This window comes from Pempheris klunzingeri, chromosome 8 (genome assembly GCF_042242105.1).
Source record: "Pempheris klunzingeri isolate RE-2024b chromosome 8, fPemKlu1.hap1, whole genome shotgun sequence".
NCBI lineage: Eukaryota > Metazoa > Chordata > Actinopteri > Acropomatiformes > Pempheridae > Pempheris > Pempheris klunzingeri.
The window spans coordinates 27,276,321-27,302,742 of NC_092019.1; the positions used below are offsets into that span (position 1 = coordinate 27,276,321).

Genomic DNA, 26,422 nt, shown 5'->3' on the forward strand with positions numbered 1-26,422 from the left:
CTTTCAATAAAGTGCTTTATTTTTAAAGGCAGTTTTGCTCATTTTTAAATTTAGTGGTAAGGGTCTGTGGTATTGGAGAAATATATCATGTTCTCTCACAAAGGCTTAATGTAATTTCGCTGTTAAAACAGGAGATGTGAAAATCCTGGGAAATATGGAAAATCTTTAAAAGAGTTGTAGTCCTGCAAACAGTGACCATGCAAGATCCCCAATCTTTACAAAATCTTAGTCTTTGACTAAAAACTTAGTCTTTGACATATGACCTGTCATCTTTAGATGTCAGAGGGTGTCAGACTTTGGTCTTTTAAAAGTCTTTCAAAAGTCGTCTTGTGTATGGAAGTCATTAGACCCATATTCCAAATGAGCTGTATGCTCTATAATTCTCCTGATAAACAAATCAGCATATCACACTAAATATGCATGGCTCATATCAAATTCAGAATATTCTGAATGATAGTTGAATATCAGTGTGCATGTAAACATAGACACTGTTTGCTTCCAAAAATGCCTCCACCACACCAACCCCCTCTTCCTGATGTGATTGAGTGTTCATGTACATTTACAGCAGTCTGTGCATGTATACTGTTATGTACCCACATAACAGCTATATAAGCTTTATCCCAGCAGAATCCTTGTTGCTGCTATCAAAGAGTGGAGCCTTTTGAGACAAACTGTGCAACCATTGGCTAGAGGCAGTAAATCCTATGATATTAAGTGTCTGCCTGAACTAAGGCATCAAAATAAATCTTTTTTTCTTTTTGGTATCTGTCCCAAAACACCGGTATTGTAGTGGCACTGATACATAGATTTTTCAAATGATACCCAGCACTAGTTCCAACACAAAGAATAACACACCATAGAAACTTAACAACGTATTTAGTTTTGCAATATTCATAAAATATCTCAATCTTCTGTAGTATTACGTATTATATGCCTGTGCATGCGCAAACAGAAATTCTACAGCGCGAGTTTCACCTTGAAAGGTTTGGCCTGCAGCAGTAGTTGTCTATTAGCTATACCATGCTAATCGCCTTAGCCCAGTTAGTTACAGCAAAAATGGATAACGATTAGTGTCAAACTGTATGTCAACATTGTTTAGTCAGATATGTCTGTGGAGATACTTCAAACATGTAATTTACGACCACAGCACTGAAATGTGTCGATAAGCGGAACAAAACAAAAACAGACTGGAACACTGTGGGTGGAGACTCCCCAAGCAGCCTCTCACTGCAGATTCAGACTGTCCCAAAGTAAAAGTAATCATATACGATTTGCGACCATACTTGGTCGTAGAGAAAATGTAACCATGTGGTGAAAGTGATGGAGTTCCGCTACAATCTGCATTTACATGTGCATTTCAATCAGTCCATTGTGCCAGCCATGTGTAGGAGCACAAGTGGCAACTGAGGCCTTTATCATGGATCAAAAACTGACATCAATATAAAAGTTTGGTCTTGTTTTGAAGCAGATCATCTGCAGAATAATTCCATATGTATTTATGTTATGATCCACTACAGTTATGTTAGGGACATGAATGAGTCCCTTTTTCTGTTATCTCCAACACTGTCATGTTTTTTATTTCTTATTTTATTGAAACAGTAACAGTATACAGCAAGTTTATGTGTGTATATTTTGAGTCTACAAACTTTACAAGCATGCCAGGAGGATCCAATGTTGTATTAGAAAATAATAATAAAGATAAAAAGGTTAGCATCTTGTTCAGTTTGTGTTAGGTCATGGCTAGGCCTAGCAGAGATACGCACTCTACTGAGTGGACTTTTGTAGTTAGGGTCCAAACCCCGAAGGGGTCGAACCACAATAACTGGAAATGATTGTATTCGATTCCTAAGAAACATGAGCCCGGTTAGCCCCATGCTGGAGGTGTAATTAAAAAAAAACATGATTTTGGAAAGCCCACACCCATCACACGATTGATGATTGACTCAAAATTTGACACACAAGTCCAGCTCAGTGTCCTATACAAAAAAGCCAATCATCATGAAACTTGGTAGATAACTTGTGAGGCAAGATAGCTTTCAGTGCATTTTGAGCCTGACCCATAGGTGCCACAAATACCACAAATGTGTACCTCAAAATCAAACCTCACCAAATTTGATGTGCATGCTCTGGAGGCTAGTATTAGCCTATGGCAAAAAGCCTGAATCCCAACATTGCCGCTTGCAGCTACATATATGTTTGTAATATTGTGATAATATGGTATTATGGGACTTTTTAACATGATTATATAGTACCTTTAGCTTTTCGTATCTTTACATCCCTATAAAGTCATGATAAGAATTAGATAAAAGCTTTCTTTCTCAAAACATGACACAAATACCCATGAACAGGTGAAACAGGCACTTAAAAATTAACAGGTAATGCAGAACTGAAACCAATTATGGACTTTCATGGGGCGAAGTGAGTGCCAATAGCAGGAGCATTTTTTTAATGACCTACTCAATTTAGTGATATTTCAAAATGGATTATGCATCATTTTAGATTAGTGGATTAACTGTTTCATATGAAATAATCTTAATGGTGTTATATTTAATGGTCATGGTGTGCTCTCTGTCCAAGGTGCTCTGTTAGGAGGAGATCTGGGGAATGGAAATGGAACGTGTCCGAGTCCAGTCCGTAAGTCGTCTACGTTTTTGTATGTAATAAAGTTTTACTGATACAAATGTACACTTAAGTATATCATCCACATTGCACCATCCTGTTTTCTATACTTTAGCTGGACTGTTTATTAGACGCAAATGAATCCGATGTATAGACGGAGCAATGCAGAATATTTATGTGTAGCTGCAGGTGGTCATGTGTGCACTACTCAAACTCACAGACACACACACAAACACAAAAACACTTGTTGACTGGGGACAGCTGAAGAAACAGAGGAGAGAAGAAGAAACAGGAGGAGAGAGTTTGAAAAGAGGAACAAAAACTCACATAAAAACTCTTATGAAGCTCCTCAGCTGTTCTTGTGTTGGTACTGTGTCCAGAAATGTTACTGGGAAACTAGAGCGAAGTTGAATCAGTATTGCTGACCTGGTATGATGTGCCAATGGGCTCAGATTCCTCGGGAACGCTGTCAGAACCTGGTGTCTGGCTGTGCATCACGTTAGCAGCAGGTCAGAACAGCAAAAGGGCGCTCTGCTAAGTACTAAAGATGCTTGTCACCAAGGGGTTGAATAGTTTTGAGACTGCAGGAGTCAGTAAAAGTGGAATATTGTGTTGAATTTGGAGAAACCACCTGTAATATTAGTTGTGTTTAGCTACTTCAATTGTTCTTTGAGTTGCTCATTGAACACAGCTGGAAGTTTGTCCATTTTTCCAATACAATTTTGAGTGCAACTGCATGGATCCCACTGATGTTATTTTCAGTCGACACTGACAAGAGTACTGTGATAGCGGTTGGTAGTAGAAACCCTTAAAGTATTTCTCCACAACATTTGATTATCATGGCTAAATAAAAAGAAATCAAAGTTAAAAACACATGTCTGTATTATTTATAAAGAATTTTAATGTAATGTCCAACCAGTGGAGACAGCTGTCAGTGAACAATGACGCCTATTTAAATCATTCAATTGTTGAAAATTAATGTTTAATTAAGGTTTAATGTTTCACACGAAACCAACTGGTTGAGGTTGATCACAAATATCAGACAGCATTATCATAGTTTTACTGTAACAATGGTATATTAGAAACCCTTGGATCCTAACAGCAGTCTGCTCAACGCTCCTCAGCTTCACTCTTTCTCATCTTCACCCACTTATCTTCCCCCTTCATCTCTCCATCTACACCCCTCCCTCCCCCTTTCATCCTGTCTCTCTCAGCTGTTCCCACTCGTCTTCTCTCTGGAATTATACCCTCCCCCGCAACTGTCCCTTATGTTGGCATAGGACTCTCCTCAAAGGTGACTTTGAGACCGGCCAGAGCTCTCCCCTTATTAGCCAGGATACATACTTCCACCCAGCCTGTAGTAACGGATATGATGGGAAGGTGTTTTTATTTTGTTCCTATATTTAATTGATAAACATTTTGTCTCAGGGTAATGTGGGCCAAAAGAAATCAATACATTTATATTATATTACCTTTTCTGCACCGTATCAGAGGAATATACCAAAGCCAAGTTCAGAACTGATTTTAGTGTTTCAGTGCTATAAATGAAAGACCACATGCATTCTATGAAACAGTGTTTTTAAAATTTGTCCTCAGTCGATGCACAAGTGTTGTCGAAAGATTAGTTTTGTGTGGTAATTCATCAAACAGATGAAGTACATATTGTAAGATTACAAGCTCAAATCATCACTTTTGGAATATGATATGAAATAACAATCGCAATATAAAGTGTAAATAGAAATGTAAATATGAAGTGAGTTCATTTGTTGCCTTGAGTTTGTCTATAATTGGAAAAATGCATCAAGGACCCATCTGTCATATTCTATGGCAACTGTGTCTGAAACTGTTAAAAACAAAGACTATTCTTTACAAGCAAAAGTGATGAAACCACTTTTGAATTCAACCATTTACTCACCATAAACAGCATGAAAGTAAATGCTTATCATATCAAAAGTCCTAACCTTATGATGTTACTAGTTGTTACTTTTAGCATTAGTTGACAACTTGCCCTTAACATGTTGCTGCAGGTCCTCAGATTGTGTCCCAACATATGCAGCCTTTCAACAAATATCATTTGAGATATTTGTTCTTGTAGGTTTCAAAGAAATGTTGTAGGTTTAAAAGTTTTACACTCCAAATAATCGCACCATATTTAATTATTGGTCCTGAAGATCACATTTGTAGTGAATCATAGTGGCTTTCAGCAGCTGATGATATTTGGCAGTGGGTAGCTTTCCATCTGCAGGTAACGTTTTAATGTAGCCCCTTCTTCTCTTTCTGCCCTTCTTCTTTAATGACTTCTCATTCTCTTCCCCACTTTCTCTTTCTCTCAGTCCTTCACCTCATCCACTTACTATTATTCTCAACTTTTATGGTCCTAACTTCTCCTTTTTGTCCACTGAACTCCCCTCACCTCTCCTCCCTTCTTCCCCTCTCCTTTCGCCCTGTTCTTCTCATCACTTGCATCTGTCGTTCTCAGCTGTTGTCCAGGCACTCAGGGCTTTGGTAATGTCACCATTGACGTCACCCAGCATTCCAAACATTCCCACGCCCGGCCATGTGTAATCTGAGAAATCACAGACTCTGTGTAAACATCACACACATTCACACACATGCACACACAGTTTAATGACACAGGCTCCACAGCTCAATAAGCTTCTAATATTTTAGTTTCTAATTTTTAGCTTCTAATTATTTAGTATTTTCATTCAGTATTCTTTCTTCTAGGTTTCAGTGTAAAATACAAATACTGCAATCTCTAAAATGAGAAAAATGAAATGGATATTTTCCTTCATGAAAATAAAGTCAAGAGCTAATATCTGCGCTTGGTGGGGGTAACCTCCTAACACCCTGAAGTTATCAAGCTATTTGAGAGTCTGACCACTCATGTAGTAGTATACTAGTAGTAGTATAGTTTTGATAGTTTGTCCAGGTTTTTAAATATTTGATCTGAGATTTCTGTCCACACCACCACAATGTAGTTGAATGGGATTTTGTTTCTGGTATCCACACCATAAAGAGTTGCATTCTAAATATGAACATTGACCCCTCTCTCCACAAACAGTGTTATTCCAGATAATCCACAGATGTCACAGCCTGTTACAGGACACTTTAAATTGTGTTCTAAATTCCATTTACCTCCACTGCATTGGGGTGGTAGCAGAAATCTCAGCAGATAAAACCAAAACTATCTGCTTTGCAACTGGGACTACTGGAACTGCCACTAGAAGTAACTGAAAAAAAAGTTTTTTGTCATTTTGGTGAACTTCAGATTTGATTTTTGACTTTTGAGGGTTGGAAACTTCGGGGGGGTTGGAAAGTATATACATTTAAGTCATATTGCACTCCATTTACATCATATTGCACTCCATACTGCATATTGTCACATGTTTGTGTCACAAGAATGCATCTGGGCTCCAGTAAAAATGACTTTAGGGAACAGAGCAACACACAAACATACATAAAAAATATGCATCTGTAAATTCCATCTAAAACATGTGCACACACACACAAAGATGCCAGCCCCCCTAGGCTAACTCTGTGTGGGGATTTGGTGTTGGCCTGAGGAGCAGCAAATAAACTTACATTTCAGTTATATACACAAAGAATCTCACTTTTCACTTGTGTGTTTGTGTATAATTCTCATAACCCTGGGTCACCACAAACCCGCCATCATTTTCCTTTACCCACAAACATGAACACAACGCAACCAGCGTTCCTACCCTCTGCTTTTTTTTCTTTCTATATTTCTCTCTCATGCCTTTCTTTCCCTTTTCTTATTTTCCCATCCTTCCCTACCCACTACTCTTGTTCTCCACGTCCTTTCTTTCCTATTATATTTCCTCCATCTCATTCTCCACTTTTCTGTCCTTTACACCCTCTCGATAACCTTTTGATTTTTCTCGACCACTTTTCTTACTGCCCTTCCCTTTGCTTCCCCTTTGCTACCTCCTTCTGTCATTCTCCACTTCCTCTTTTCCCTTTTTCTTACCTTCTCCTTTCCCTTCCATCTTTAAGACATTCCCTACATCCTTTCTTGTAGTCTGCTCCTTTTTTCTTATTTTCCTCTCCCTTCTCGTTACCTCCTCTCTTACTCTCATTTCTTACCTCCTCAGTTTTGCCTAAATCCTTTCTCCATCCTTCTTCCTTCCCTACCTCCTCTGTCATTCCCCTACCTGCTTTCTTCTTTTCCTTCTTTCCCAATTTACCTTACCTTTCTTTTCTTGCCTACCTCCTCTCTTGTTCCCTAACTACTTTTTTATTTTCGGCCTTCTCCTAGTAGTTAACTAACCAGTAACTTCAAACATTCAACATTCTGTTGTGTTTTCTTTCTTCACCTTCCCTCCAGCGTCCTCAAACTTGTTCCTCCTCCTGCCTCCTTTCACCCTTTCCTACCCCACCACTTCCATCACCCCTCTTTTCACTCACTGTTTTTTTTCCTCCATGTCACTTTTCTTTCCCATGTTCCTCCCATTAAGCTGTTAGAGAGGTGGGTTTCATTTGCTGTTGTTTTCACATGTAGTTCACGGGCTGTGTGTGTCTGTGTCTCCTTGGAGTGTGTGTGACTGAGATGAAGCAGAGTCACATGCCACTGTTGTGTGGAGGTGTCGAGGCGAACTGCTAACTGCTATCACACACATCACATGTGTGTGTCTGAGTGTGTAAGGAAGAAAGAGAGAGAGAGAGATGCACAGTAAACAACAACTATAATAATAGTAACTATATTACTGATAATAGGAATATGAATAATAATGAAAAACATGACAATAATTGATCAGAATAATAATGTGACTAATAATAGTAATGAGTGGCAGCGGCCAATGACCCACAGCAGTGATCCATGAAGCCAGAGAACCACAGCAGGAGATCCACAGGAACCTGAGAGATGAGAAAAGCACAAAAAGGCTCAGGGGAAGATACCAAGTTAGTAACAGACATTAGGAGGAGAGAGGAGCCCGGTGCATCATGGGAAGTCCCCCGACAGTCTATGCCTATAGCAGCATAAGTAGGGGCTGGTCCAAGGCCTGAGCCAGCCCTAAACTATAGGCTTTATCAAAAAGGAGGCTTTTAAGCTTACCCTTTAACGTAGAGAGGGTGTCTGCCTCTTGGGCCCAAACTGGAAGAAGTATCCCCAGGAGAGGAGCCTGATAGCTGAAAGCTCTTTCTCCCATTCTACTTTTGAAGACTTTAGGAACCACCAGTAGGCCTGCATTCTGGAAGTTCAGTGCTTTAGTGGGATAGTACGGTACTATGAGTTCTTTAAGATATGATGGAGCATGACCATTAGGTGAGATGAAGGATTTTAAATTGCATTCTATACTTTACTGAAAACCCGTGCAGAGAAGCTATAATAGGAGAAATATGATCTCTCCTCCTAGTTCTCTTCAGTACACATGCAGCAGCATTTTGGACCAACTGGGGTAGTCTGATAATGGGGAATTTCAATAGTCCAACCTGGAAGTGACAAATGCTAGGACTAGTTTTCCAGCATCGTTCATAGACAGGATGGGCCTGATTTTAGCGATGTTACGTAGATGGAAAAAATGCTGTCCTGGAAATTTGATTTATGTGGAGCTGGAGGCCATAGCAATGCCATCCAGATAAGCTATATTATTAGAAAATGTGTCTCTAAGCACTCTCCAAGCACAATAACCTCAGTTTTGTCTGAGTTTAGCAGCAGAAAATTGCCAGTCATCCAAGACTTAATCTGCTCAAGGCAGGCTTGAAGTTTAGTCAGCTGACTGGATTGGCTTTATTGGTAAGTATAATTGGTTTATCATCTGCATAACAGAGGAAATTAATGGAGTGTTTCCTGATAATATTACCCAGAGGAAGCATGTATAAGGTAAATAGAATTGGTCTAAGTACTGAACTCCATGTCTAACTTTAGTGTACAAACTGAAATCGATCTGATAAATAGGACTTAAACCAACTTAATGCGGTTCCTTTTATGCCAATTAAGTGATCCAGTCTCTGTAATAGGATGTGATGGTCAATGGTATCAAAGGCAGCACTCAGATCTAACAAGAAAAGTACTGAGAGAAGTCCTCTGTGTAATGCCAGACAAAGGACAGAAGCAAGATGTCAAGAGAGTGGAAATAAAATAGGTCAGGAGAGAGAGTCGTGTGATTTCGATGTGGTGGAGCTACAAAAAAATCAGAGTGCCACCAAAAAACACTGTTTGAGATGCAGGAACAATGGTGCGATAGACACACACAGGCAGACCTCAAAGACACACACACATATCAGGCAGAGTTCACAGGTAGATACAGATGCTAAAAACATCAAAACAGACAAACACACAACCTCCTCCTTCCCTCCCTCTTTACTAAATCTCTTTCTCTCTCTCTGTGGTTCTCCAGCTAATGGATACATTAGTGCCAGGGCCTCCCCGGGCCTTCTCTCTGTATCCAATGGCAACAGCCTGGGTAAAGTTGTTCCGGCTAAATCGTCACCTCCACCCAGCCCTGAGATGGTCAACAGCCACAAGCCGGACCTGAGGGTCATCACCTCACAGAGCGGCAAGAGCCTCATGCAGCTGGTGAGGAGAGCACAACTATTGCAGCCACACAGGGACGAACAATGGGCCCAAACTGACAAGTGACAGGATGTCGCCAGAGCTGAATGTCAAGTGTACTTCAATTCAAAATAAGTCAAGATTTGGTTGTTTCTTTATGGCTTTAAGCAGTAGAGAAAAAAATTGTGGCCTGTCATACAAGATAAGCACAGGTAGTGTTTATTGCTCCACAACAAAACACTTGTTTGACATGAGATTTGCAATGCTGTAATATGAATGAATTTGGTTTGAATGCTTAAAAAAAATCAATAGTTGTACAGTAGGATAATTCTGCATTGGGATCTTTATGCAGGCAGCTGTCCAGGGGATCATCCACTGTTGCACCCAACAGTATAACCTCGTGGAATGTATTTACGTGACTGTCTCGTCCCCTTGACTGCCTCACATTTTAGTCTTGGACCAATTTTCTTTAGTGAGGTGTGACTTCATGCCAAGCCATTCCATCTGTTTTTCTGTCACAGTACGGATTTGTGATGTCTCAGCTTTGACAGCTGTGGTAATGTACACAACAGGTCAATATATATGGAAATTAAAGTGCATTTATGCTAATAATGAGATCATACAGAAGCACAATCAGCAATTAACAGCTGGCATTTATCAATAAGCAAGTTACAGCATGTCTGTGCAGGTAGAGCTGCATGAGTCCTATCATGTAAAACCTACTGGATTTCAGTAGATACCCTGTGCCCATTCCATCCATTTATTTCTCAATTTTACATTAGTTTTCCTATTTTTGGCCTTACTTATCCAATGTAAAGATCACTAAAAGGAATGTCACTATGAAAAACATTGTCCACTTAAGTTTAAGGATGAAACCTAAGCTAAATCTCTAAAGCCTTTTGAAGTTAAGTTCTGTATCGGCATGTAGCATACAGCAAAGTTGGTACTAGTTACATTACATTCATAGACAAATCCTAAGCAGACTTCTTTAGGAAGTTTAGAAAACATCTCACATCTAAATGTTACAGCGATGTCAGCATTCCTCCCCTCTTTCAACATTCAACATCTCGATCCAATCATTCTCTTTCAGCCATCAGTCGCTTTGGCTGCATTTTGACATGATAGACATTGAGTTCAACTTCAGTCAACTGTGCAACACTGCTTCATAACCTGTTTCAGTAACATACATGCAAAAGTATCACTATAAGCATAATTGCCAACCACACTCTTCTAAACTTAAAATGTAGTTTTTTTTAAGTATATTCACATTTTGCTCCAGTTAGTTGTTGTTGTAGAAATATAACGTCCTGTTTTTGTCACTCTGTCACGCCCTTCTCCTCAACCTGCCGTGCAGTCAGAGGAAGAGCTGGAGTTGGTGAGTGAGGTGAAAATACTTCTAGCCTCATGGATGTGGTGTCAAACTCTGTGTGATCTCACTGAGCATGAGTGTGTCAGCAAGTGCATCCCATCAGGATTGACTCAGTGGCACCAGTTCATTGACGAGACTAGAAGAAAAGCATTTAGAGCGCCAAAGCAAGAGCATCAGAGCTGCCTCACCTGCCTGCACTTGTTCTTGCACGATTTGGATGATTGCCTTCAGGGTTCCTAACAGTTTGAGTTTGAGTTTTTATTTCATGCCCACTGGAGTCCCATCCGAGCTGTAGAATTGAGTCAATTCACTAACATGAGAACTTGCTACACACCCAACTCCCCAAAGACTTGGCTTGAACTTCAAAGTAGTTTTAAGACTGTCCTTGGCAAACATAAAATAAATAAGAGAAGCAGGGCTTGCATGGCCACACACCTTGCATTTTGAATTGTTAGGTCTCTGCTGTGAAGGTACTTTTCAATTATGCAGAGGAATACACTGATCACCAATTAACACGTTCATTTCACTTTCATCTGTCTCGTTTGTTTAGTCAATACAAAAAATGAAGTGTAGAAATGGCAGTGTAGCATACAGACATTGTTTTAGAAGTACATTATTTTAGACACACAATGCACATAAAAATGTTGGATTCCAAACAGTCTATAGAAGGGAACTGGAGCAACCAGCTGACTCTCTACTCTGTGTGAAAACTGCTCAGCATGTGCATGTTTGATTTCATCTGTGCAGTCTCTGGAGCCTGGAACACAGGTGGACACATTGGAGTCCAACCTTGGATATCTCTGCACACATTTACGAGCACAGTTTTTCTAATGCAAACACAATATTACATACACCTTGTTCCTCACTCATCTCCCGAGTCACCCTTGTTGATGCATGCGTTCTTGTAAGCATGATTATCTAGCACAGCAGTGTCTCTCATAACACCTTCCACCGTGACGCTACATAACACAAGCACCAGGCCCTGGTGACAGTGTTGCAGTGCCAAAGCCACCTTGAGATGCAAGACACTTCTCATCCTGCACGCAGATGTTAAAGTGTCATAGAAAAGTCTGTCTAAATGTCTCAGAGAGAACTGACTTGCTTGGGTTTTCTCTCTGGGTGCAAAAACTCCTCTCTGTGGCACAGTGAATAAAATGCAGCCCTGCACAAGCAAACTGAAAAAATGCAATAGATGTAAATGTGTGTATGTGTATTATGACCTATTTTAGTTATTAGTGCTGTGTTTGATTTGTTTTTTTTTTTTTAAATATTTCTCTTAATATAGTCTGCTTTAATCTTTAAATGTGGTAGGAAAACTGAGGGTTGATTAGTTAAGTTAATTAATAAGAGTTGCTGCACTCCAGATGTGAAAAACAATTAAATCACAGGATACTGTATTTGTTTTTATTTCAACTAGAAGTAGAACAAACTGTGTGTATAGTGGAAGCACATGGTAACCATTATCATAATTACTTTTAAAAACGGATGAAGTTATCTGCCACGAACCCGTACACTCAGCTCATATAAGGAGAAAAAGGTACGATTCATTGTGGAACTGGAGCAGGTTTTCACGATACTCAGCTACAACACTGTGTCCAAAATCCAAGACAGAAAGAGTTTGGTTGTAAATCTTAAATGGATGTTTAACCATCTTTTGCCAGAATATTTATACAGTTAAAAACTGGAGACCCCACCTAGAACCATCCTCTGGCCCCTTGATTGCTCCCTGACCCCGTTTTTACTGTAGCAGTAATTGCCTGTTCCACTTTCAGTGTCTCAATGTTCAACTTCCTCCATCTGTCTCTCTGTCTTCTCAGAATGCTCAGCGACTAGGTGGCTCCCAGGTGGCACAGCCACTCGCCACACCAGTGGTCTCTGTGGCAACACCCAGTCTCTTAGGGCCCTTCTCCAGCATGCAGACAGCCTACAACACTGGTAAGTCAGCAAAGACAGCGCTGCCTCCCTGCAGCGAGACAGGACATTTTAACAGCTTAAACTGAATGTCTGTTTACATCAAGGAACAAAAGGCACTACCACATCCACTAGGACTGAATTTAGAAAATTGGAAAAGCTAACACATCAAGCCAATTCAAAGATATAGTCTGCATTATGTCATTAAGAATCTTGAGTGTCATGTAGCAAAACGTGAAAACGTTGCTGTGTGATGCCACAAGATGCTATGAATATTCACTTTGTTCATTATGTGAGAGCTTCTGGAATGATTCCACTTCAAAGGTCTCCATTAATATGGATTAGCCCTGATTAATATTGATATCCCAGAAAGTTGTATGATGTGGAACAATCCCCCTCACCCCTCCTTCTACCTCCTTTCTTCTTTTTTTTTTTCCCTCTGCGTCTTCCCCTCCGTCCCATAACCTCAGAGTATCAGCTGACGAGTGCAGATCTCACAGCGCTCCAGACGTTCACACCACCAGGACTAGTGCCTGGCAACATGGCTGCCTGGCAACAGCAACCAACAGTCTCCCAGCAACAGCAGCAACAACAGCAACAGCCACAGCAGCTGAGCTTGGCGTCGCTCAGTAACTTGGTGTAAGGTCCTTGTTCTTCATTCAACAAACTCATAAATTTGATTGATTTTGTAATTTCCTGACCTTTGACCTTTCCCCTTAAACAGCCAAACAGAAGACATGTATTAGTCTCCCAGGTCAGCAGATTCAGTGCACCACACAGACTTAAAACACTTGAAGCACCTCTTCCATATGAAGCTACGGCTGATTCATCTTTGTCACTCTAACTCCCACTGGAGTTCCACTCTAATTTAGCTCCTGGTATCAGGGCTTGGCTGTAAGGTTTGTCTTCCGGCACACAAGACACACAGAGTTTGAAACTGTAAAAGCTGGACTGGCTCGCAACCTCCAAAAAAAGTTCAGTACTCCTCTCGATTGGCCAGTAGGCCAGTAAACTAAGCGTTTGTCAATGTAGGGTACGAACGCATCCATGGCACTTTGAAGTTCAGCTCTGGAGTCAAAACTCCACGACAGTGTGCTATTGTACAATTTTAAAAATGACCCTTCAGACAAATCAATTTGGTGTTAATAAGTGTTAGATTTAGACTCGACTTTTGTCTTTACTAAGCATATTACATGTTATGGTTGAATACTTAGGGAGAAATCATGAGTTTGCGTTGAGCTTGATGATACAAAACAAAAATGATGATGGATGTTGACGTGAATCTTGATGATGTTTTTTGCTGTTCCAAAAATGTCAAACTAAACTTTCAAATAGGAATTATGTAGGGATTGTTTTGATAAACTGATTACATGCTAGAAATCTAAAATTCACATTGAACACTCATTTGATTTCAGGTTAGACTTTACCCATACCCAACCTTTCAATAGTCACACGTTCGAGCAAATATTTGAAAATAAATACTGAAATTATTTAAAAAAAAATGGTAGCAGGGTTGAAATTACAGTAACAGGGTGGCACCAAGTAACAGGGTTGAATGGATACATTACTTGTGATTGTAGGTGATGACAAATCTGCTGAATAACAGCTCAAGAAGACAGGAGTGTTGTTTTAGGTTTCATGTATCTTTTCAATGAAGGAGCAACAGGGTGAGTACTTTTTTCGTAGGCCATTTTTTTGTTGGCTACTCTTTCACACTGCTGTCTCTGTCCTTTCCTCTTCCCTGTTCCTACATCTTTCCTCCACTTCTCTCTCTCATTACCATCACGTCTGGCACAGTAGTGCTTCTGCTTTTCAGCAGAACTCATTTGTGTCCAAGAACTCTGTGCAGATCAATTAAAATTTTTAAAGAAATGATTTTTTGGTGGTGCGGTGGTTAGTACTGTTGCCTCACAGCAAGAAGGTTTCAGGTTCAAATCTGTGCAGTTTGCATGTTCTCCCCAAGCTTATGTGGGTTTTCTCCGGGTACTCCGGCTTCCTCCCATAATCCAAAGACATGCAGGTTAATTGTTGACTCTAAATTGCCCGTAGGTGTGAGTGTGAGCGTGAGTGGTTGTCTGTCTCTGTGTGTGGCCCTGTGGTTGGCTGGGTACCAGTCCTGGGTGTACCCTGCCTCTCCCCCAAAAGTCAGCTGAGATAGGCTCCAGCTCCCCCACGACCCTGACGGATAAGCTGGGTAGATAATGGATGGATGATAAATTGCCCCTTCTGAGTGAACTGAAACAGATGCAGCCCTGTTAATGTGGTGCTTTCCTGTATTGTAATTATATTAACAGGGTTGCAGGTAACAGGATTGCAAATCAATGCCAATATTAGCTTTTTCCCAGGATTTTATGTTAGCTGAGGAATGCAATGTTGCTGTCAGGGCAAGGACAAACATAGTTATATAAATAAAAAAAGAAAAGTTTGACATTTATTTGTCTTATGTTGCATTGGTTAGAGTGACACAGTCAATCATGGCTGAAATGATTGGAAAAATATGAAAAATAGAAGAGAAGACTTAATTTTCTTCTCCCATGGTGTTGGAAATAGGCTTGATGACGTAATTTCCTTTGTGTCATGTGGCCCACAGTTTTCTCTCTTCCTGTGCCAGGCTAAAGAGGCGTTGGTAACAGAGTTGTGCACATAACATCATGTGCATAATTACTACTATTTAAATTATGTTAATGATTACAATTACAAGAGACATTATCAACAAAATCATACCAAGAATAGTAGATTTTAAGCTTATTTTGATATTTGACATGCAAGTTGGTCATCAAGACAAGACAAACATGACATTTTATGGGGTGTTCAAGAGAGATTTGGTATTTTAAATCTTGTCTCATAACCGCTTCTTCTACAAGTGTATTTACATTTTGACAGAGGACAAGTTTAATTTACACAACAAGTGCATGTTTCAGAGTTTTGTGCACAAGTTATTTGATTATTTCATAGGAAGGACAGCAATGTCCTCCAATTCTGAAATGTCCCTTTTAGATATGGTAAGAAGATTCAGAACAACTGTGTGGCTGTGCATGGCCATAAGTGTTCACTTTAGCCTGTGCTGACCCTTGTTTTTCTAATTAGCCTGGGAACCATAATGTTTTGGTTATCTGGTTAAATTAAATGGGAGGCGCCTCAAGTCAGTCTGTGCAGCTTTTCTGCATTTTCAGCGAGTAACATACAGGAAACGGATGGATTAATGAAACCATACACTGAAAAAAATCTTAACTTTGAAGTGATTCAAAAAACAATTACCGCTGGATAGGTGAGCCATTTTCATGAATTTTAAGAGTGTTTCCTGTTTTGATAGATAGACTGTGATTTGGATGACTTTTCCCCTCTACAACTTCTGTCAATGAGGTGTTCACATTATTTTGTCTACTGTCTGTTAGCTACCTTCAGTAAATTTCCAAAAATGTTTCAACACTATTTTTATCTTGGCTATCATTGCTGGTGGGAGCATTTCTGTCACAGCAGTTTAGCCATCAGCGCTAAGTGACCATGTGTGTGACCATTGTGGCTGTGTGAGGCTGACCTGTGGATGAGGGAGCAGCTTGTAACTGCCTCTTGTTTTGTCCTCCCTCCCCCCTTTTCTCCACAGCATGTGGGGTGCAGAGAAACAGAGTGCGGAGATGGTTAACTGCATCTCCAATTTTGCTGCTAACCTAAGGTGAATAACATCTAGTGCTACGCAGCTCTGCCATGCATTTTATTTGTGAAGTTATGTTACTACTCATAACTCAGTTCTGGGCCAAAATAACTCTTTCACAATTACAGAATAGATGCAGTTACATGACGAGCATGATACTAAACCATATTTTCTATCCGTTTATATGTTGAATGTGATGTTGTTGCTTCTCTGTGTGCCTACGTTATTGCTCTGTCAGTTCTGAAGAGGCACTTTTTCCCAGAGATGGTCATTTACCTTGTGTGGTTGTGTGTGATTTTTACATGTCACCTGAAGCTTAGATCGGAAGCGCTTTGGAAGTGTCACGAACAAAGAGGCAGATGCTACAGTGGCAGAAGCAGTTCCTCGCTAGTTTCTCAGCTGAAAGGAGTCTCTTGATGCTTCTTTAAGTTCCAAACACTAGCCCACAGCTGCACAGCCGTGGCCACTGACATGCTTACAGCATAAAAATGTTAGTTTTTAACCATTTAGCTATCATCATCAACTGATTCCTCAGATCCATGTAGGCCTGAAATGCCTACAGCAGCCTAGATAGAGAACATCAAATGCAATGCAATCTGGAATTTGATGGAGTTTGATCATTAGTAGCTTGTATTGCTCTTGGATCTGATCTAATTTTGGTTTACATACCAACACAATAACTAACACAATTCATATTGATATCATTTTGCTCTGAAACATCTCAGCTACAAATGTATCTTACTATTATTGAAATATTATTGAAATAACGACCACTAATCTAAACTAAATGATTAATTTGATAGATAATTGTCTCAGGGTTATATTACATAAAGAAATCACATGTACATGTACATAAATTGAAAGTCCTCCATCAATACTTCCATGTTTTATTTAAATAATGTTCCCTAACCCTAACCCTGCACAACTCTACTGGTCTTACTGGCATGGATGAAGGAAGCATTGAAAATGTGGGTGGAACAATCTAATAAAGGCCAGGGTGGATGTTACTTCCAGTATTGTGGTGCTTTCTAACAAGTGGTTTGATGATTCTATCTGGCTCCACGAGCATGAGAAATGGCAAGAATACATTTTGTAATTTCATCCAGAGGAACTGGTTGACCTCATATCACATATTTGAAGGTGTTAAAAAGCTCAATGTACAGGAAGTGATTCATTAACTACTTCAGAGCCATCTTTGGCAACAACTACTCATTGTTCATTTAAAATGGACGATCTCTTTATGCTTGAATGCTACAATTTCTGTACTCATTGATTTAATAACATTAAAGTGGAGAGGTCAACTGTAATTTAATTTCATTCATAAATTTCACAACTTCATAAACTCCATTCACCTTCACCATTTCTACTACTCTGAAGAATCACCAGGACCTCAGGCCTGTGTCTCAAAGCTAGATTATGTTGTTTCTTTGTGGCTTTCCGCACATTTTATCCACATAACACTGCTACAGAGAAGCGTCCACATATTTAGGGCAACACTTCATGACAAGAAGCATCAATACAACAACCATTACCACCTCTAATTAAAAACAATAGTCTTGAATGCACAAGTGGCATAAGTTTAAGGAGTGTGTGAGAGCAAATCGATCAAGTCAGCTGGTTGACATCAGTAGCTTTGTGGCACAGGAACTGACGTATACTTATTTTATACCTACTAATATATTTATATACTTTGGCTAAAATGAAACAGTGTAGCTGCTGTCTATCAGTAACTGTTTGTAACAAAATATGAGTGTTAAGTTGAATGTCAATCTTTGATTTTTAGTAAGTATTCAGTTTCCTGAACATTTTGTGGTCACATTGTGAGTTACAAGTGATGCGCCAGTCAGAGTTTAATAATATCCCCACCCACCCGTTATAAGAGCCAGAGAACTTGAATTCATAATAGAATATCGAATTTATCTAGTCTGTCTTTCACACCCTATCTCTGCCTTTCCGTCTCTCAGCTCTCTCTTAGCTGTGGTTTAAAAGGGGAACTTGCAGACACATTGAACACATTGATAAGTTGCTTACAGACACACTGTTTGTCGGCAGGGCTCAGTGCACGCATGCTATGAGATGCTGTTCACTAATACCTGCTCACAGGAATCAGTGTTTCCCCTGACTGCACATTAGAAACCAGTGTAAAAGCTAGCAGCGGCTTCATTTTGTTTCCTGCTACAAGGAAAACGGTACTTCTGATTTATTTAGCAGCAAACATATTGTCTATGCAGACATTACAGTACAAGATGGTTACATGTTACTTTGTTTCATATTGATATCAGACTTTGCATGCAGCTATCAAGAGCTGGGTATCAAAAATCTCTACTTACTCATACTAAGCTGGATTGTGGCACTGATGGTCCAAACATGTTACATACAAATGATAATTTACTGTCGTTTCTCAACAAATACAGGTATAGAATGTTTGAAGGAATAAAGTCTGAGAGAAAAAAAGTGGGAGAACCTAAATTAGCAGTACCCAATAATGGCTGTCATGTTAAATTCTGCAAATTCACTCAGAAAAAGTTTAGCCTGACTGAAATACACTATTTGAGAATTCACAGTATGTCCCTTTAATGATACCACACTCAGCTCTGCCTCTGACAACATTGTAGTATGACTGAAGAAGCTGTTGAGACTTGTTTTGTAGTAACCATGTCTGGACTGGCCATGATCCCACTGTTTCCCTGTTGTTTTTAGCTTTACTAAGCTTGCTTGTCTCTTTTTCCACCTCCCTCCACAGCTTGGTCTCTCAGTCCAACATGCTGTTTGGCAGGGACGAGGGCCTCAGCTGGTACTGTACTCTCTACACTTCAGCCACACAGCTACAACACCCTGTTCTCTCAGAATATCTGCAGCACGAAGGCACCTGCGCACAGTTTCAAAACTAAAATTGCGAAGTTTGCCACTGAAATGAAGTGATGTTCACTGTGTTGTTGAAAAAAACAGTTAAACATTAATGATTGCTATGTGGAAATCAGCTAAAGCAACATTTAATTAGGCTCAAATTGATAGACTGATCAAAACTAATTATGTTATGGAGAACTGTATGACCGGACGTACACATTTATCACAGCATTAATCAAATGTGCTAAATAATACCGTTATCCATTCCTTCTCTTTCCTTCTAAAAGGTTCGTCCTTTTATGGACAAATGACTAGAGTGTAATCTATCGGCACACACATGACATGGTCATATTTCTGTATGTTTTCATAGTGTTGGCAGTGAAAATGCTTCATAATGCTTGTGTCCTACAGTTGCACTCAAAACCCCCACTGCAAATTACAGTGCCGTGAAAAAGTATTTGCCCCCTTCCCGATTTCTGTGTTTTTTGCATATTTATCACACACAAAGGTTTCAGATCATCAAACCAATTTTAGTGTCACACAGAGACAACCCAAGGAAATACAAAATGCAGTTTCTAAATGATGATTCAATTCATTAAGGCACAAAAAAAAATCCAAACCTATCTGGCCCCATGTGAAAAAGTAATTGCCCCCGGAACCTAATAGCGAGTTGTGCCACCTTTGGCAGCAATAACTGAAATCAAGCGTTTGCGATAATTGGTGATGAGTCTTACACACCGCTGTGGAGGAATTTTGGCCCACTCTTCTTTGCAGAATTGTTTCAACTCTGCCATATTGGAGGGTTTTCTAGCATGAACTGCCCGTTTAAGGTCACACCACAGCATCTCAATTAGATTTAAATCCGGACTTTGACTTGGCCACTCCAAAACCTTAATTTTGTTTTTTTTGAGCCATTCAGAGGTGGACTTGCTGGTGTGTTTCGGATTGTTGTCCTGCTGCATGATCCAAGAGCGCTTGAGTTTGAGGGCACAAACTGATGACCAGACGTTCTCCTTCAGGATCTTCTGGTAAACAGCAGAATTCATTTTTCCGTCAATCACAGCAAGTTGTCCTGGACCTGAGGCAGCAAAGCAGCCCCAGACCATCACACTGCCACCACCATGCTTTACTGTTGGCATCATGTTCTTTTTATCAAATGCGGTGCCATTTTTACGCCAGATGTAACGGGCTGCACACCTTCCAAAAAGTTCAATTTTTGACTCATCAGTCCACAGAATGTTTCTCCAAAAGTCTTGAGGATCATCAGGATGCTTTTTGGCAAATGTGAGACGAGCCTTTGTGTTCTTTTGTGACAGCAGTGGTTTTCGCCTGGGAACTCTCCCATGGATGCCATTTTTGGCCAGTGTCTTTCTTATAGTGGAGTTGTGAACACTGACCTTAACTGAGGCCAGCGAGGCCTGCAGTTCTTTGGATGTTTTTCTAGGTTCTTTTGTGACCTCCTGGATGAGTCGTCGTCGCACTCTTGGAGTAATCTTAGTTGGTCAACCACTCCTGGAAAGGTTTGCCACTGTTCCCAGTTTTCTCCATTTGTGGATAATGGCTCTGACAGTGGTTCGCTGGAGCCCCAGAGCCTTGGAAATGGCTTTGTAACCTTTTCCAGACTGATAGATTTCAATCACTTTTTTTCTCATTTCTTCTTGAATTCCTTTTGATCGTGGCATGATGTGTTTGTTCTTGAGATTTTGTAGCCTACTTCACTTTGTCTAACAGATTCTATTTAAGTGATTTCTTGATTCAACAAAGGTGGTGGCAATCAGGTTTGGGTGTGGCCTGTGAAATTGAACTCAGCTTTCCCAAAACTGTGGTTAGTCACAGTTACTTTCTGATTTAACAAGGGGGGGCAATCTGAGTGGTCCTCAGAAATGGATAATTTTGAGACTAAAGTAGTCATCAAGAGTGGCATTCTGTGTTCAGATTTGTTCAAATAGTTGTGTTGAGCTGTTTAAATTGTTCTTGTTTGAGTTGTTCATTGCACACAACTGAAAGTTTGTAGATTTTGCCAATACACCTAGTTTGCAATGTGGGTTGAATAATTTTGAGTGTAACTGTATGACCGGAGCAATGAGTGTTTCCATGTTAAATAACAACTACACATAAACCATAAAATTGAAATCATTACAGTGCATTTCAGTGAAGTTAATCCTATTTAGCCTATTAACCCTCTGCTCATATTTACTATACTTAGTATATGACATTGAGTAGACATAATTAAAAGTACTTTTTAAGTTCAATATAGTTGGGGATTTTAAAAAGGGGCTGAGTTAACCTGACTAGTATGGATAAGGGTCCAAAGTATATAAATTATGTATATTAGTGTCCCCATGTGTTAGTACTAATGACATGACCAGGGTTATTGTCTCAGACTTTACAAAGCTCAATAGAAGAAAGAGAGCAGAAGACATTAAACAACTATTTTAACAACTATTGTAGTACCAACCATGACTAGTAAACTAATCTACAACTAGATTAAGTCTTAACAACAAACAGTATTGACTTTCATTTGTTAAATTTAGTAACAAACTGTTAATTAACACATAGTTGTGGAAATGAATACTTCCATAAATCTAAATAAAAGAGCATTTTAGGAAACATGACTGTATCTTATCACACCATACTGCAACCAAGTGTCTGCTTCTGGCTGTGCTCACTGTGTTGTTAGTGCTGGGGGGTAGCCTGCTGCTCTCGCCTTCATCACTGTCACTGGCCCGCTGACTCTGCCGTTTTTACTCGCCGTAGCAACGGCACCCTGTGGCACCACCATCCATCTACCTGCACCGGCCTAAGCCACGACGTGCAGGTTTGATGAAGTGGGTATGGCAAGAGACAGAGTGGGCCTTGCCATATGTGTGTGTGGGGGGAGAATATGAGGGATGGAGCATTTGTATGTCAGCAAGAGTCTATGAGTTTAAGTGCGTAAGAGATAGAGCAAGGCAGTGAGCACATTTTAGTGATGCAGAGGCATATCGCTTGAAGGAGTTAAATTCCCTTCCTAGTCTGTTAGTAATTGAGGCAATTTTAGAGATACAGTGTTGCAGATGGCTCATGATATGACATATTAGAACACACTTGAGGGGCGAAACGCAGTAATTGGGAGCTTCAAATTCAGATAGACTGTGTCAGGCTAGGGGAGAGAGAAAGAGAAAACAGGCACTATCCAAAAAATCCTGTCGACGCTGTCAAAGAAGCGAGCCACAGTGCAGCGTCAACAGCAGGTGCCATCCTCATTGACACATTCAACTTGGCCTTCAGCTTGTGGAGGAGGAGGAGGAGCTAAAAGCTGAGCGTGAGAGTGGAGGGGCTAATAAAGGGTTGTGGCAGGTAGAAGCACAGAGACTGAGGTGTAATTTTTTTGACAAATAACTCTGTCCCAAGCATCTTATGGCATGTGCAGAGGTATCATGTTTAGAGCAGCTTAAGTGTGTTCTGCTTCAGATCATGATTCTATTTGTTTGTTGTGTCACTGTGGTCAATTTGAAATGTTTTACAATATTTAGTGAAATACAGACAGACTTTGGTAATTGCAATTGTGGAGACAGAGAATAAGACTCAAAATGGCATACCCTGTGTCAAATTTCATAGTTTGGTAGCTGTAGTCACATCATGTATAAGCAACTATTGGAAAGAACTCCAAATGCAATAGGTTATTAAAGGTAGAAGAAGCAGCCAGATGTAGATCTTGATATCCAGCTGGAAAAGCCAAACGAACTGGAAATGGAACTTGCAGCAAAGAGAGTTGCTCTTAAAAGGAATGCTACAAGAACCTCTAACCTGCAAGTTTGAAAGTTACCAATGCAACCTACTTGTGATTCCATTTAACTTATTTTACAAGCTCCTATTTGCATGTAGTTGCAATGTGAACCTTAACAGACCAAATCCACAATACAAGGATGTTTTGGCTGCATGGCTTATGAACTGTGCTTTTATGTAGCCTCAAATGTAGTCCCGTTTGTTTCGTTAGTCTTTGTCCACCTGAGCCTACATTGCCTGGTTTATAGCAGTGTCTTGGGTCTTTGGCTGGCATATCCTTATAACAGCCCAGTTTCTGTTTATCTGCCTATGGTGATGCATGCATTTGACTCCAACCATTCCTTGAATCTTTTGCAATATTGGCTGATCTGTATGTTTCATCCCTGCAAACCTTCTTATGAAGGTACGCTCTCATGTAATGTTCAAGGGTAATACAGGTAGTTCTATTATTACTTTCTTGATGCTGTTGGTCTCACTCTTTTTGTTTCCCCTTGTTCTCCTTTCATCTCTCTTTACTTTTCTTTCTGTCTCTTTCTCCATCTGTGCAGGCCAGTGGGCCAAATACCCCAGGGTGCTGCACTGACAGTCAACACCAACCCCAACGTCAGCATCAAGTCCGAACCTGTCTCACCAAATCGTGATCGCTGCACTCCCAGCTCCACCTGTGGGGGAGGTGGAGGCCAGGATCAAGTCCTTGGACAAGGTCTGGTCACGGTCGCCTACCCAAGTACTCTGCGTCTGGAAGCAGGGGGTCAAGGTTGCTCGCCAGTTGACAGCCTCAGCAGCAATGGCAGCTCGTATGAGGGCAGCGACCGGGATGATGGCACCCAGGGACGAGGCGGGGGTCTGGACTTCCACCACCAGGCCAGCGCCGGGGCCCAGCAGCCTACTATGGTCCTCCTGCGACCTTCTTCGGCCGAGCCCCAGGAGCAGGATGGGACCAACGTCAAGAGAATGAGACTGGATACCTGGGTCACATGAAGAGGTGATTGGAAAGGGACAGACAGGGGGTGGCTGTGGCTCAGAGGTAGAGTGGATCGTCCCTCAATCGGAAGGTTGCTGGTCGATCCCCGGCTCCTCTAAGTCAGCATGTCGAAGTGTCCTTTGGCACTGAACCCCAAATTGTGAATGTGTGTGAAAGAATAGTCTCCTCCAGCTTAGATCCCTCCTGAGTAAATGATGTGTGAATGGGTGAATGAGGATGTGATGTAAAAGCAGTTTGAGTAGTCTTTATGACTAGAAAGGCGCTCTACAAATACAGACCATTTACCATTTACAGATGGAAGATGGAGATGGAGATGTGTACTTGTGGCTTGTGTACCTGTCCCCACCAGCTCTGATGCCCCTGATCTCCTTCCCCATGCATACACAAACACACACACACACACACACACACACGTAACTGTCATCCAACTACTAACCTATTGTCCATACAGGAAACACTGACCTCACACACATGCAAACACAACAGAAGCATGCTAACACACTCGTGTCACACATATGGACACGCACTTGTATGGCAATGTGCATACACGTGAACTCTGATGTACTTTCATATCCACACAAAACCCCAAGGGGTTGAGCTACAGAACCAGGGATTCATTGTGCAAATAATTACAATGTTGGACTTACTTCAGCTGTATTTGAAAAGAACTAAATGAGTTAGTTAATCATGCCATCGTGGCTTGTAAAACCCTAAATCTGGCCAATAGGAGTATTCCAGCTGACATGTTGACAGCCACTGGCAGAGCAGACAAACATGGTTTTTTACCTGGTGGTATTCACACCCGTGAGTCCTTATTTTTTAGCCACAATAGGTTATGGTCAAACATGACCACACTGTATTAAGTCAGTGCCACCAAATAAGTCCACATCTTTGTACACATGGTCCTGACCATGGTTGTTTTACTACTGCTCTGGATTCTTGTTTCTTTTCTAAGAGCCTGGGCCATTTTGCTACTTTTAAAGCGTGGAGTTTTGTCCTTCTGTCTTGACTGTTGATCTTTATAGTTTGGATGCGTTTCTGTTTTGAATATGAAGACACTAAGAGAAAAACTCATCTCCCTCCCCAGCCGAGCCGATGGCACAGTCAACAGGCCCTTTACAAGACTGATGGCGCCCAGGTCTTTATTTAATATGAACCATGCAGATTAGCTGTCAAATGAGGAACATGGTTCAGTTTCAAGGTAAAAGACTGCTTTTCTTTGAGTCAGGGAAGAGCTGCAACAGCTCAACAACATATGATGCAGACACTTACCTCAACTGGTCGTTTTTTAACAAAGTGATTTGGTTAAATTTTCATTCTCAATTTCGTCCACCTGCAGTGCACACAGCTGGAATTATTTTTGTGAACCAACTAATGTTTTGAATACATAGCTGATTTCAAAGGGGAAATTCATGAGGTACCATGTAGATAAGCAATCTGTAAACATTTGTTGCTTTTTTGTGACAGGGATATGGTGTTTTGAAGGTTAAAAAATAGATCATATACAAGTATATATTTAAATAGCTTCAGGCGGTAACAAGGGCAGCTTTGCATCTGGGGCAGGAGACAACATTAGACAACAAGGATTGTATATATTAACTATATATCCGGCAGGATGTCCCATAAAGAAACCGAAAAAAAGCAACGACATTGATTCTCAGTGGACTCACTGGACACACACAGACTTAACATTTGCTTTAAGATTAAGCTGATAAATCTGGCTGGTTGTAAGGTTTTTCTTAGCAATCTGATATTTAACGGATACAAATGCTTTTGTGTACTTTTTGTTTCATCTTTTGAATTCTCTTTTGTTGTAGTTTATCTAATGTAATTTATTACTGCACATGAAGCAATCAAAGCTCCCTTTACAGCACTGTGGACCATCTTACATTTTTATTATGGCACACTGACTGCCTCTTTGAAATTAATTGAGGTAATTAATTTGATTAAATTGATTTGTTGAATATTTTTCAAAAATGATGAATAATGATTCATCATTCATTCATCATTTTATTATGGTTTTACTCTGGTTCTCTTCTTATACCAGCTAGTTTGTAATCATCATTAACATAATGAGATACTTGATACATTGAAGGTGATCAAACCCTATTTTGCCATTCTGTCTACATTTAGAAGTATACAAAAGTAGAGCATTTGCAGCATTAGTAAAAAAAACAAAAAAAAGCCAGTATTATCTGTCACAAGTGTTTCAGTCAAGCTCTGAAGCAAGTGAGCCAAGGATCACCCCTGACCCCTTTTTTGTTTTAGGGATTTACTTTTTCCTCTTGTTGAAAGAGCCGTCCTTCTCCCGTCACTGGTTGGCTGTATTTTTATATTACTTAGAGGTAAAGAGACTATGAAAGTAAAAGAAATGTGAAGGATGTCATTTTTATACTCTATGAAAGTGGCAAAGGTCGTTTAGGGTTTAGTAAATAGATTTTTAAAAACAGTGGTCAGGAGTGCAAATGCATGTCTTTTTTTTGTAAAAGCACTCTCGGCCTTTGTCCATTTGCTTGTTAAAAGCTTTGGAGGCAGAATTTAGGTATTGTTTCCCGCTAAGCTGAAGGTTTCAGAATGAGTATCTTTTAATGACTACCTCCCAAATCCAATGCAGACTTGTCGACTTTGGGTTTTTACGACATTGACACACACAAACACATATACACCTTTTATATTGCACTACTTTTTTTTCTTACTTTTTACTGTTTACTCTGTCCAGACAGCGGTTGTCAAACAAGTCAAATTAATTTTGGC

At 40.2% G+C, this 26,422-nt stretch overlaps 1 protein-coding gene and 1 long non-coding RNA gene across 3 annotated transcripts in view; one reads left to right on the forward strand and one right to left on the reverse strand.

Annotated features, from left to right (window-relative positions):
• mef2d (myocyte enhancer factor 2d) overlaps nucleotides 1-23,879 on the forward strand; it is a 90,330-nt gene extending 66,451 nt beyond the window's left edge. Inside the window, exons 6-12 of one of the 2 annotated variants that reach the window (XM_070835393.1) lie at nucleotides 2,578-2,634; nucleotides 8,982-9,160; nucleotides 10,491-10,511; nucleotides 12,323-12,440; nucleotides 12,887-13,055; nucleotides 16,021-16,089; nucleotides 23,232-23,879. In XM_070835393.1, the coding sequence (XP_070691494.1) occupies nucleotides 2,578-2,634; nucleotides 8,982-9,160; nucleotides 10,491-10,511; nucleotides 12,323-12,440; nucleotides 12,887-13,055; nucleotides 16,021-16,089; nucleotides 23,232-23,664 (1,046 nt within the window). In that variant the 3' untranslated portion in view covers nucleotides 23,665-23,879. The remainder of the gene's footprint in view (nucleotides 1-2,577; nucleotides 2,635-8,981; nucleotides 9,161-10,490; nucleotides 10,512-12,322; nucleotides 12,441-12,886; nucleotides 13,056-16,020; nucleotides 16,090-23,231) is intronic. The other variant, XM_070835394.1, reaches the window with a different exon arrangement.
• On the reverse strand, nucleotides 19,807-20,556 carry LOC139205238 (uncharacterized). Its single transcript, XR_011584457.1, has 2 exons — nucleotides 20,207-20,556; nucleotides 19,807-19,868 (listed from the first exon to the last, which is right to left on the reverse strand). It is a non-coding gene; the product is annotated as an uncharacterized lncRNA (long non-coding RNA).
• Nucleotides 23,880-26,422: the final 2,543 nt, after the last annotated feature.